The 13,980-nt window shown below is 39.4% G+C and overlaps 1 protein-coding gene across 1 annotated transcript; it reads left to right on the top strand.

Moving 5' to 3' along the window:
• The first annotated feature begins 596 nt into the window (after positions 1 to 596).
• On the top strand, positions 597 to 13,841 carry LOC121732261 (pyridoxal-dependent decarboxylase domain-containing protein 1). The gene is made up of 15 exons (XM_042122084.1): positions 597 to 742; positions 821 to 1,194; positions 3,402 to 3,508; positions 3,977 to 4,102; positions 4,809 to 5,023; positions 5,442 to 5,513; positions 5,774 to 5,833; positions 6,202 to 6,393; positions 6,877 to 6,921; positions 7,106 to 7,234; positions 7,950 to 8,166; positions 8,541 to 8,688; positions 8,762 to 8,883; positions 12,734 to 12,899; positions 13,627 to 13,841. Exons 1-15 carry the CDS (start codon positions 671 to 673, stop codon positions 13,712 to 13,714), a joined length of 2,133 nt encoding a protein of 710 aa, XP_041978018.1. The 5' UTR covers positions 597 to 670; the 3' UTR covers positions 13,715 to 13,841.
• The last annotated feature ends 139 nt before the right edge of the window (positions 13,842 to 13,980 follow it).

The following is a 13,980-nucleotide window of genomic DNA, read 5'->3' on the forward strand; positions in this document are numbered from 1 at the left end:
GGACACCTTACTTTTACTTAAAAACATAAAAATTATAAAAATCCTTACTAATCATAATGTAACAAAATATTATTGTATTTAAAGCTACTTTAAAAAATAAGTATGTATATAAGTTTATAATAAAACAACTCTTGAAGGCATTGGTGACATTAACATAAATTTTATAAAGGTATATAGGTTTGACTCAAACACGTAAATTTTGGTTTGACTCAAATCGATTTGATCGTGTACAAAGCTAGTTTGAACGGTTTGTCAAACTTTTACGTGTTTGAAGCTTGTTTGATGAAATTTCATATTTTCGTTGTGTTTGACGCGCCGTTTGATCGTGTTCCGACTTCCGACGCGTTTGAAGGTTTGATCAAACCCGGCTTAGTTTAGTGCTGGATTATGAAGAAGAAAAAAAGAAAGAAGCTGTAGTTGTTCTGTAGATGTTCGTGGGTAAAACTATGTTAGTCCATATTGTGCAAAGAAATATATTTGTTTTACCAATTTTAAAATTACTGTTTTTTTTTATGGTAAAATCTAAGGCTTTAACATTAATACGAGGAGGAAAAATATCAAAAACTGTCAGATTGGCATTTTTGTTATTCATTCACGTCAAAACATTGAAGTGACGTTTACAAGTTTTGTCTGTTCGTCGTAAAATTTGCAAAAATTTTAGCCACGCAGCATGTTAGATGCACCGGCTGCAAAAACAGAAATTACCAAAATGGATTCTGAAAAGGATTCTTCTCCCGAACAGGTACAGCCGTGAAACTACATTGTATTTTAAATACCTTACATTTTTCAAGTGTTACGTATCATATTTGGTTTTCGGTAGGATCGCCAGCCTTTTGGTGGCCTGGAGTTTCAAGTATCCGAAGTAGTCGGCAGATTAGAAGCGGTAGCCAATGCCCAAGATACGCCGGAAGAGGAAAGAAGGCCGGAGACGAGAAAAATAAGCGCTGGTTTCTTTGAGCCGGCAGAGATGTCAATGGATGATATATTGAAGGATTTGGAGGAATTAGTGAAAAAGACTGACCCAAATTGTGATGCTTTGGAGCCAACGCTCCTACCGACGGATGCAGTCACTCGTGCTGCTATACTATCTCACAGCATTAGTGTGTTGTTTTCCAAACTTGAAAGAAGCCATTCCTCCAGATTAGGTGCACATATAGCTAGTGAGACTACTCGTTGGATGTCGCACATGTTCAGGTTAGTGTTATACATAATATTTATTCTTTTCGGCCTTAAATAACTAATTATTTTCCAACTTTACTTAATTATGAGTTGTTCTTATAAGACTGTTATGTTATTACTTTGTTTAAAACTTAAAAGCATTATACAATCAATTTTTAAAAATATGCATAACAATTTAGTATGAAGGTGATTACATACAGTTTGTTACACTTTCTTATCTAAACTTATTATTAAGTGCATGTTATGCTGTAACCAGTGCCGTAAATAGCCTTTTTTGCGCCCTGTGGGAGCTTATAACTGCACCCTTGTTTTTCAACTGGCTTCCAAAAAGGAGGTTATATGTTCGGCTGTAGATTTTTTTTCACTACATTGAAAAACATCTCTGGGGCGCAGCGGGAAGTACTTATCGGGAGCAATTCGAAAGAATAACAATCTGCCTGGTCTGGCCATTCTTGTGCCCCCCCAGAGTCTACGCCCTGTGCCTGGGCACCGGTAGCACCACCATATTTACGGCACTGACTGTAACTAATATCATACTTACTTGCTAAGGCAATTATACCATTGTTTAGCAGTTCTTAGACTTATAATAATAAAAATTCTTTCAGTGTTAGATAGCCCATTGATCAATGAAGGTTATAAGCTATATTTTATCACATTATTTCATTGTTACATAACTCATTCATCGAGGTAGGTTGTAGGCTTTTTTTATAACGCTAAGACTAATAGGAGCAAAGAAATAGAGGAAAATGTGGAAAAAATGAGGGAAATTATATGAGAGGGCTTATTTGAACGCGCTAATCTCAGGAACTACTGGTCCGATTTGAAAAATTCTTTTACTGTTGGATTGCCCATTTATCGAGAAAGCCTATAAGCTATATTTTATTACGCTAAAGCCTAATTGGAACTAAGGAATAGAGAAAAATGTGGAAAAAACGGGGGAAATTATATAAAAGGGCTTATTGGAACGAGCTAATCTCAGGAACTACTGGTCCGATTTAAAAAAATATCTTTCAGTGTTAGATAGCCCATTTATCAAGGAAGACTATAGGCTATATTTTATCACGCTAAGACTAATAAGAGCGAAGAAATAGATGAAAATGTGAAAAAAACGGGGAAAATTATATGGAATTGCTTATTATGAACTACTGGAGCAATTTTTATGTTATTTGGCAAACATGACCACCTAAAGGGATATAGGCTATTTTTTGCTGCAAAATGTACGGTTGCGTGAATTTTCTAAATTACGCAAGCGAAACCGCGCGGAACATCTATATATAATAAAATCGTAGGAAAGTCAATTCTGTATATTGAATATTTTTATTTTTTGTACAATAAATAATACTTGGGATGCGAACTACTGTGCTAACGCGGACGAAGTCGCGGGCAACAGCTAGTTCTATATATAATGACATACAAAGTTTCATCAAAATTGGTCCATAATTTTATCATTAGACATGAAGAGAGAAGGACCAACAAACAGATTTATGCAAGATTTGTATGGTTGACCTTAAAATCCAGATTTTTTAACATTCAACATTAATTTAATTATTCAATATTCATATTTTTAATTTGACCTTTCCATTTCATATTGTAGCCATTGTATAAAATATTTTAAATAGTCATCAAATCATATTTGACTTCAACTACTCACTAATTTTTAAATTTGTCACTCATGTGCTTAATTAGTTGTGAAAATTGGTTTTAAATGTGCATAGTTCTAACTGATATCATCAATCATTTTAGGTCAAAAATATTTTCTGCGAACTGATAAAGTATAATACATTAGTATTATAAAATATAAGTATAATACTTTTAATGTATCAGACAAGAACAAACATTGTGTTATTATAACACATTGTGGGATCCTTTTATGTTGGGATGTGTCATGTGCTTAATGTATCAATAATTACCATACCAAATATCACCATAGTTAAGTAATCTTATCTATCATAATAGAAACATCCGATTGTTATCTGTAGTGATAACAAATGCTATAATGTGAATAGTTCGTGGAATTGATACATTTTTTTATGGCGCCAATTTGAATGGTGTAAAGGTGATTTCACATGACAACACAAACCTAGAGGTTTATATATAACTTCCTTAGTTTTTTAGAAGTCTGCGAGGCTAAAATGGTCGCTTTGGAAAATCATATTATGAATCATAATATTATGATTCATTTTTTTTAAATCGCAAAATGCAAATCTGCTTGCTTTTTCCAGACTGACAGAGTACAGCGCGTTCTACCACCAGGAGCAACTGGAGGGGCTGGTGCGGGTCACCAGGATGCTGCTGCATCACCGATACCCCAGATACCTCGAAGATGGTGGTAAGCCACATTAATTAAAAACTACACAAAACAGCAGTGTAATTTTAGGATAATAGTAGAGTATTTGTTAATTGAGCAGCTTAAAAATCTCATAAACACGAATTTTATTTACACGAATTATTGTTATAAACAATTATTGTTTATAACAATAATTATATATCATATTTTCATCCCATTGTCTCAAATAATGTTTCACATTTCATTGGAAGTTGCAACACATTTCATCCATAAAAAAAAAAACTCAGTTGTATCGATTTGTATTTTATTAAATGTGATTCTGTTGGTGATATGATGAATAAATAAATAAATTAATTAATTAAATTTCTAGAACACAAATATTTACAAAGTTAGTTGTTACATCTAAAGTTAAATCTAAACTACTGTTGTAATTTACATGGGTATTCCTACATGAAACCATTGTCATTTGATATAATATTGACTTCTGAACTCCCAAAACTCCCATTCCAGCGCTCGCGTTCTCGAGCCGTCTCCCGTGTATATACAGTTGCGTGGCGAGCCCGCTCGGTGTGGTCCAGCACCTGTGCCGGCAGCTGGGCCTGCCGCTGGCCTGCGTGCGCCCCGTGCCAGTGGCCGGTGAGTACACACTTTATGCCAGAGCTAGACGCAGTTACACATAAGTACATGAGATATGAGACAACTTAATCAAACCTGTGCGATAACAGTGCTTTTTTTTTGGGATAAAAAGTGTCCTATGGCCTTCCTGGAGGTTAAAAAAATGCAGTTATTATACCAAATTACATCAAAACGGTTTGGTGGTTAAAGTGGTATCAATTATAGAGATGTTAGCCATATTTGTACAAAACACATCAGCGTTTTATTGATGAACCAAGCAAGTGTTTTTTTTTTTTTAAATAAGGGGGCAAACGAGCAAACGGGTCACCTGATGGAAAGCAACTTCCGTCGCCCATGGACACTCGCAGCATCAGAAGAGCTGCAAGTGCGTTGCCGGCCTTTTAAGAGGGAATAGGGTAATAGGGGAGGGTAGGGAAGGGAAGGGAAGGGAATAGGGTAGGGGTTAGGGGATTGGGCCTCCGGTAAACTCACTCACTCGGCGAAACACAGCGCAAGCGCTGTTTCACGCCGGTTTTCTGTGAGAACGTGGTATTTATCCGGTCGAGCCGGCCCATTCGTGCCGAAGCATGGCTCTCCCACTTATGTAATGTTAGCCTGTACAAATTACTTCTCAAAATAAATCACGCTTGTGTGTTGAAACCGTACCGCAATTGCACTGCCGCTACAGTATCCGCGTAGTAATTATACGGACGAATTATATTTCCAGGTCGGGGCATGGATATCGAAGCTCTAGAGCGTCTAATCGAAGAAGATATACAGTCCGAGCGCATACCGCTACTAACGCTGGGCGAGGCGGGTGCGGCGCCGCTCGGTTGCGGCGCGCACGCTGGCCGGCTCGCCGCAGCGTGCGCGCGACGCAAAGTCCACCTACACCTTAGCGGGCATGCACTAGCGTTACCCGCAGCGGGTGGCAGGGATCAGGTATGTCTTACCTTATATTATAGTACCTTAATTTTAACATTAAATAGTCCAACCGAAAAGAAACTTACAAATTGAACATTGCGCGTTCCCCTAATCCCTTCCATTTTTCCTGTATAATTTTACTTATAATTTTGCTGTTGACGATTTCCAAAACACGAATAGACTATTAGATTATAGCAGACGCATTCATCAAATCAATGATAACGATGAATATATTTTAAATATTAGAAAGAAAGAAAAATAAATTTATTTGGTATTTAGCATCTTACAAAAATAATTCTTAACTACTAATACTATCATATGTAATACCAAATTGGTTCCCATTCAACAATGTTGCGAACGGATCCGCAAGGCTGATTTTCAATGGACACCTTAACCACTATAAATGAATATTATAGACGTATTTTTTATGTTTCAGACATACAGTATAGCGGACTCACTGACTCTCACTCCGGGCCTGTGGTTTGGCGTTCCCGGTCTACCTACTGTCGTATCCTTTTCATTACTCTGATAAAAGACGTCTAAACTGGCAAAATATTCATATGTTGAATGTTTTACAGTCTTTGGATGTTTTACAATTGCCCAATCATTTAAAGCGATCAATAAGTTATCAGGAAGTTTTGTTGCTACTGTTTACTAAGTGACAAAAACTTAGTTCATAAATTAATTTTGTACTTAATATTTAAGAAGTATTAATTGAGAACTAAAAAAAAAATATGAATAAATAAATGTCCTTGACTGCATCTGCAGACATTTTACAAAATCCCAGAACCAATCACAGCGAATGGACCCGCAAGAGGATCAAGTACGGTAAGCTTTTATTAACTTTTTATATTTTTGTTGTATAAAATCAAAAATAATATTAGCTGACTGAGCAAAATATATTGCTTTGCTATATTATACGCTGTATTTATACTGTTATAATTTCAAACGTTGAAAACATTGTTTATGTTTCCTTTGTGCTTTTTTCGTTATGCTACATCGTTATAAAAATTAGATATTGATTTAATTACACAAGATAAACTTACAACGACATAATATATAATCGGTTTATCAAAAGTTTGGAAACAAACACCACGACACGTAGCTGTGTTCTTGCAAAAAAATACGAGACATCCTGCTATCGAAGCGATATTCGATTTACGAGAATCGTACCCCTAATAATTTATTTGTACTAGGGCGGCAGCAGCGCGAGGGAGGTGGCGCTGGCGGCGGCGGCCGGTCTCGGGTCTCGCGGGCTCAACGCGCTCCCGCTGTGGGCGAGCGCGCGTGCGGCGGGCGGCGGCGGCCTGACGCGGAGAGTGTCACGCGCGTTCCGCTCGGCGAGACACGCGTATGACGTCATAGCGGCCGCGCAGCTGCGGATACTGGTGAGTGTGGCTTATGGTCAATTTATAATAGCGCAGAGTCGAAGCGAAGCGAATTCCCAATAATTGAACACAGAAAATTCAACCTTAACTCCAGAGCGTAACGCATACATTACTTCTGCGAGGCCAATCAGCGTTGGTCGGGCGTATTCACGTGAATGCGCGCGCCTTTTTAAATTGTCAAAAGTAATAAAGTGCGTTAACGCTTTAGAGTTAAGGTGGAATTTGTTATGTTCAGTTTTAATCATTCACTTCGATGCGCTTCGACTCTGCGCTAGTATAAATTGACGCTTAGTACCAGGTGAGTATATAACTTTAATTTAATGAAGAGTTTTGACAGTAAATGTCAAACTAAAGTTAAGTAAGTACATTTTAAATCTCCTTGAGTTACAACTAAATATGTATCATACCTACCTACATAAACTAACATCCATTAGAAACTGCACATTATATTATGAATAAATGAAACAAAGATTTTATTTACAGAGTGCGAGACCCGGTGGCGATGAACCACCAAACATGGATATTGTGGTGAGTTTTATTTATAAAACATATCTCTAAAGGCCTGTTCACCATTTCATCACGACAAGTCTTATTAATAATTTTTTTTAAATATAAAAATTGTGTAGGTATTGTCATACATTTGTACAATCTTCATTCTGCTTACCATATGGAATCTATAATACACGCACTTATCGTATACCTCTGCGTACAGGACGCAATAAGCGGCGCGTCAGCGTGCGTGGCGTTCCAATTCGCGCCGGCGGGCGTCGCGCGACCGCCGCCGTATTACGACAAGCTCAACTCGTGGCTGGGACAGGTGTTGCAGCGGGAAGCTGATATGGTGAGTAAAGATGATCGCACATTTATCAGAACGTACGTGCCAAACGCAACATTTTAGATTTTAGAATTCGTTGTATAAAATGATGTGAAACCTCGCACATTCGTCCGCACTGTACGCGCTGCAGTTCGAGTTCTATGCAGCGCGTTCGACACGTACGGTGCGAAGAAATGTGCGATTAGCTTAACGCGTTGCTATAATAGGGAAGTTGTATATAAAATATATCGCATTATTTTGTGATTGCAATGTAAAAAGAACTTAAAAAGGAGCTTTGTAATGTCTTTACCTGAATGAGTCCTTATCACCATTATAAAGTGAACAGCTTTTAAACAGCTGAACCGATTTTGTTGAAATTTGATATGAAGATAATTTAAGAGCCTGGAAAGGACATAGGATAGTTTTTGTTGCATAAAAATGTTCGGTTCCCGCGCGATTAATGATTTCGGTACAACAGAGTTGCAAGCATCAACTAGTTTGTTTATAATAATCCTTTTTTTCTTACTCCTTCTATTTTCTTCTGATTAATTTCTTGGGACCCCCAAGACAGTTTTAGCATGTCACTCGGGCTCATATCAAAGGGTTTTCGTGGTTGGATACCGCTGTCGATCCTGGCGACACAGGATATACAGTGGTGGGAATGAGTGGTGGGCCAACGCCCGGCCCGATAAAAAAAAATATATTTATAAGAATTAAAAAAATTGTTATATTCTTACTTTAGATAACAATAGACGTGTGCGAGACGGAGGCCTATGGTGTGGTGCTCCGCTACTGTCCGCTAGAGGGCGCTCCGCCCCTGCAGGACGCGGGCGCGCTGGCCGAAGTCCTAGACGCTCAACTTCAAGTGTTACGAGCTACCGTGGCTCTCCGAGACGAGTTCCAACAGCACGTGACGAACACGCCGTGTCTGAAGCTGGTTCACGTGCCGGGGTGGGCAGGTGAGTGATGATGACTGTAATGTTTTGGGTTCGGTTGAAACTTGGAACATTGACGCAAAATGCATGCACCACGCATCAGCATCTTTTGGGCGCCTCACACCATATGCATGTAATGATGATAATTAATTGATAGCGTTTTTAGAAATTACATTTCCAGTTGCCATCATAAAAAGTTAGAGAAAATTCAAGTATTACGTAACGCAGGTGTGCCATGCCAGGCATTGCCAGGAGGGGGGGGGGATTAAAAAGTGCGATTTATATTTATAACATCCCATAAAAACGTTTTAAATATGATTCGATCCGTCGTACTGTGAAATGGAGAGATCTAAATTTTAGACATTAAAATCGCCAAACATTTCATTATATCATTCCAGGTCTGGGAGGAGTCCGCTACATCCCGCCGGGGTGGGAGGAGTCGGGGGAGGAGCTCGACGCGCTCAACCGCCAGCTCGTGGACACGCTGCGGGCGACGGACAACGCCTTCTCGTGCGGCGACGGCGACGACGGCCGCGCATGCGTCAGGTAAACTACAGCGATACATCATAAGTCATTACTTATAAACTGTACAACATCAATACCAGAAACCTTATTTCAGATTCGGCATGGTAACAGAAGATACAGATGTTGAGCAACTGCTAGAACTAGTAGTTTCCGCTGGCAAAGAGGTGGAGGAGAGTTCTCGAGTGCTGACTGACATGACAGAGGTGCTGAAGAAAGGTGAGTTACTTACCCGACTACGGAGGGAAAAGGAAGGGTTATGATTTAGCAATATAGGCCAAACGTTATATCGACGCCCCACCGAATAATCAGACAATGTGCTATTGTGGGGTTTTTGCTGTTATGCGATTTTTGGCATTTAGAAGTCAAAATACATCATGTGAATTAGAAAGATATAAAAAATTATGTGTTTATTCCATAACAATACTTAAAATTGTATTTTACACCAAAAACTGGGCAATAGGCTATTGCGAAATAATATGAAAAAAGAATTGACGATAAACGACTATTGCATGACTATTCGGGTAAATAAATTGCTGCTTACTGCACACTTCCACTCCTGCGCATCTCACACGCGGTGATCATCTCAGTCCACTCACCTCCAGCCTCCAGTCTCAGACAAGCATCAGATCAGTCATCGCAGAAGACAGGACCTAAGAGTCAGGAATTGTCAGACTTTCTTCATTAAAAAAATAAGAATGTCTGACTGTCCCTGGCTAGCTTTTTTGGATGTCTTAAGTCGTTATAGACGTAAGAACGTCGTCGTTTTGGAAGACATCAAGTGGTGAAGTCCTTCCTAATATTCGTTAAATTAGGTACATTGCTCATATTTTTATTTTATACTTTACGGCTATTAAAGGAATGCGTATTCTTCAGTTTTCAGGAGATATAATCATAATCTGTTTCGATTTTTGTAATCCACATGCGGGTTTTCTTACCAACAAGGATGTATGGGCAATACTTGCTACAAAATAAACTAATCGTGACCGATAAGCAGCGAGATCTGTTACAACTTAACGAGAACGTATTTAGTTATCTGTTTCTTTCGAAAAGACTCCTAAGAAGTGCTTAAGACCGTCACGATAGCACTTGTTACAGTTTTACGCCTGCAAACAGCTGTCAGACAGTCAAACATTATTCGTGGAAGTTGTCCTGCAGATCCTAATGGGACCCAATAGGGATGATGACAAGGTCAAAGATTAGCTAATTTTGTTAATAAAATAAAGAAATCACGGTAAAAAATAAGTGTTCCCAAAATTTCAGCTTGATAGAATTTGTATTTTTTTTGTTATGCGCCTTCAAAGTTGGATATTCAAGTCGAATTTTTTTTTCAATTAAATTTCTTAATATTTGTATACAATTCGATAACTTATGCAATTAAAAGCAACTTTTGTTATGAAACCACTTTCATAAACGCAATATTTAATATACCTGTCGAACAAAGTTGGCTCCCTGAAAACTACGAAAGACTGACGTCAGTCTTTCGTAGCACTTTGTATGGAGCGTTTCGGGCAGGTCTTTTTTATGAGATGTTTGAATTGTCATATCTTGGTAAATTTTTAAGCTATCAGAGTCATTCTTTCAACGATGTTTCTATTTTTTAAGTGTCTTTCAATTACCGATAAGAAAAAAAAATAGTCATCATGCCTATTCAGTATTTAATTAGGAATGCGATTGCTAGCTACTATAAGATGTGCTGGTATAGTGTGTTGTGTGAATATTGTATTGTATTGTAACTTGAGAAGTTTTTAACATAGTTTTGATCCTGATTACATTGAACAGTATTACGATGTAGACTGCAGTCGACGATTAAAGCACCGTCATATAAGAAAAGCCTATGATGCTCTCGGAAGACTGTCTAAAGCAATTTCCTTCCATTATCATTCATTTTATTGGAACATAATATGATATTGATTATTGTGACACCAACTCTGATACTCCGGTGGCGATGAGGGTTATGATTAACATTTTAATTAGCAGCAATGTTTATAAGTACTACTAAAATGATAGAGCCAGTCTCCAGAGTGTTTTTTTTAACCAAGAGCTGTTTCGATTGCAAGAATGTCATTTATGTCATCAAATAAGGAATATATTATAATAAAAATACATATTATTTTTATTTTACCTATAGTAGAAAATTATTGGAATAAACGACAATGACTATAATTACAAAGTGTACAATATTTTTTAATCACCGAATAGTAAAGTAATAGGTGTTTACCAATATTCTTATCCCAAAAAATTTCCCCGATAATATTGCAATGAGATAATATATGTGCATTTATGATAAAATTACCCGAATAATCATGCAATAGACAATAATGTTTAGAGCTTGACCTACTCCAGAACGATAAGTTGTGTTTTGCTTTATTAAATAAAAACCTTCGGTGGTAATTAAATATTGTTAAGATAGCAAGATAGGCAAAAAAATTAGCTTTCATTTGAGATATAAAAAGTCTATGATGCTTTTTTTTTATGAAATAAGGGGGCAAACGAGCAAACGGGTCACTGATGGAAAGCAATTTCCGTCGCCCATGGACACTCGCAACATCAGAAGAGCTGCAGGTGCGTTGCCGGCCTTTTACAAGGGAATAGGGGAGGGTAGGGAAGGAAATAGGGGAGGGTAGGGAAGGAAATAGGGCAGGGTAGGGGATTGGGCCTCCGGTAAACTCACTCACTCGGCGAAACACAGCGCAAGCGCTGTTTCATGCCGGTTTTCTGTGAGAACGTGGTATTTCTCCGGTCGAGCCGGCCCATTCGTGCCGAAGCATGGCTCTCCCAGGTATAAAATTTTTTTGACGGAGTTACTAACACAAATCAGTTTTTCGGCTCTCCTGAATATTTTCATTTTTACGATTGTCCGATTATTCGGTGGGGGCGTCGATATATTAGTAGGAGTAACTGTAGTAATTTTAAAGAGAAGAAACATTTAAAAGTTGTATGTCTGAATAGCTATGTCCACACTATGCGCTTTTGTCTTCAATTTTCGTCATCTTCTTTCATTCAACTTTCGTTTTGGCGCATTCAATAATTGAACGCGTCAACGAACGCAACGCCAACATTGTCATTTTTGTTTTTTGGATACGGTCAGAGGGCATGCGTCGCGGGCATGCCTCACGTTCGCTGTTGACTGCGCTATAACGCATGCCCTTGACGAACAGAAAAAGGCACAGTTTGGACAAAGCTAATGTTGGTTTAAGGGTCAATTTATACTAGCGCAGAGTCGAAGCGCATCGAAGCGTCTTACCAAAAACTGAACATAACAATTTCAACCTTAACTCCAGAGCGTAACGCATACATTACTTCTGAGAGTTTATCAGCGTTGGTGACGCGCAGACGCGCGAAGTCGCGAGAATGCGTGTTTCTTTTTTTTATGAAATAAGAGGGCAAACGAGCAAACGGGTCACCTGATGAAAAGCAACTTCCGTCGCCCATGAACACTCGCAGCATCAGAAGAGCTGCATGTGCGTTGCCGGCCTTTTAAGAGAAAATAGGGTAATAGGGGAGGGTAGGGATGGGAAGGGAATAGGGGAGGGTAGGGAAGGGAATAGGGTAGGGGATTGGGCCTCCAGTAAACTCACTCTCACACCAGTTTTCTGTGAGAACGTGGTATTTCTCCGGTCGAGCCGGCCCATTCGTGCCGAAGCATGGCTTTCCCACGTATATAAAATCTCAGAAGTAATGTCGCACACATTATTTCTGAGATTTTATATACGCTCTGGAGTTAAGCCTGAATTTGTTGTGTTCAGTTTTTGGTAAGACGCGTCGATGCGCTTCGACTCTGCGCTAGAATAAATTAACCCTAAAGTACCGAGTGTAATAAAATAAAAGAATGGACATTATATTATGTATGTACCATCGAGGAAGTTGACTCCTATGCAATTGACAGACCAACGTTATTTGGTCGAATATGTCAATTCAATGTTAATTGTGATCTGTCAGCTTGGTTTGACGTAACGCAAGCAAACTACTTAGGTCCCCGATTTGCATAGGAATCAACTTCTCTGATAGTACATACAACTAAAATGTACGGTACAAGATATACATAATATCATTTTCCCCTTTTCAGGTATAGAAGAAGCAGAGGCGTCGCTACGGTCCCGCGACGAGGGGCTCCTGTGGCGGGTGCCGGTGGTGGGGCGCGTGGTGTCGTGGTGGGCGCCCCCCGCGCCGCCTGCCGGCCGTCGCCTCCTGCTCACACACGGCACCCTGCAGCCCACTACTGATGTGTATAGGTGCGTTGGTACTAGTATTTTTTAAATACAATTAGGGGACACCACAGACATATTATATCAAGATAGATACCGCATGTGTATGTACTTCGCGTGCCATATCGCGTTCCCAAACGACGAGCAATGCTCGTCTTTCGAAAGTCTGTTCTTTAGTCTGCTATCGGAATTAGACGTCAATCGGAATTTTAAAAATCCCTAAATGCCTAAAAGTGCCGTACTGAGCTCTATAAATTCAAATAGAAACGTTGGCCTAGATAATGGACACGTTTCTTATCATGGGTACGTCACAGTAGGTAGGAAAAAGTGGCACGCTCATTTTCATACAAATGGAGCGACACGCGGTATCTATCGTGATCATGTCTGTGGCACACAGGCAAACGGGACACCTGATGGAAAGCAACTACTGTCGCCCATCATTTGCGTTGCTGGCCAAGTATAGTTATATGGAAGTATAGCATATGGAAGGCCTATTTTACTTGGTGGCATGGATATTATGATTGGAGTTAGTTGAAAAAAATTTTTTTTGTTTAGTTAGTTACCTTATAATAGGTCAGAGCCAGGGTGGGGCAAGCGCCCCAGCTTGCTCCAGTGTGGCTACGCCCATGCAGTTGGTGGATTTATAAAGTAAATGTTAGTCGCGATCTGATCGAACGGACAGGACATAATATTATAGCGGAGCGGTCCAGCACTTGCCTGTGAATCAATTTTATAGTAAATATTTACGTTCCAGATGCGTTCAGAAGAAGGACCAAGAAGAACCAGCGCGGGCGCACTCGCCGACGCGGCAAAGCGAACCGGAGACCGAAACAGCTGATTAACCGGTAACCGCCGGCGCCAGCAACCGGAATACAGCAAGTAACATGCGGGTTCAAGCCACAACTATACAACAACCTTACAACGAAACCGTTTTGAGACTCGAATAAACGTTTAGCCGCGTCCTACTGTAACAAACTTGAAATCACGTTGTGACTTATACGTGGGAGAGCCATGCTTCGGCCCGGCTCGACCGGAGAAATACCACGTTCTCACAGAATACCGGCGTGAAACAGTGCTTGCGCTGTGTTTCGCCGAGTGAGTGAGTTTA

Source organism: Aricia agestis, chromosome 12 (genome assembly GCF_905147365.1).
Source record: "Aricia agestis chromosome 12, ilAriAges1.1, whole genome shotgun sequence".
Taxonomy (NCBI): domain Eukaryota; kingdom Metazoa; phylum Arthropoda; class Insecta; order Lepidoptera; family Lycaenidae; genus Aricia; species Aricia agestis.

Bases quoted from the DNA above. Each gene is read 5' to 3' on its own strand.
- LOC121732261 (XM_042122084.1), top strand. From the start codon at position 671: ATGTTAGATGCACCGGCTGCAAAAACAGAAATTACCAAAATGGATTCT. The intron at 5,024-5,441 runs GTATGTCTTACC...TTTATGTTTCAG, and splicing joins CAGCGGGTGGCAGGGATCAG to ACATACAGTATAGCGGACTC. The intron at 8,884-12,733 runs GTGAGTTACTTA...TCCCCTTTTCAG, and splicing joins GACAGAGGTGCTGAAGAAAG to GTATAGAAGAAGCAGAGGCG.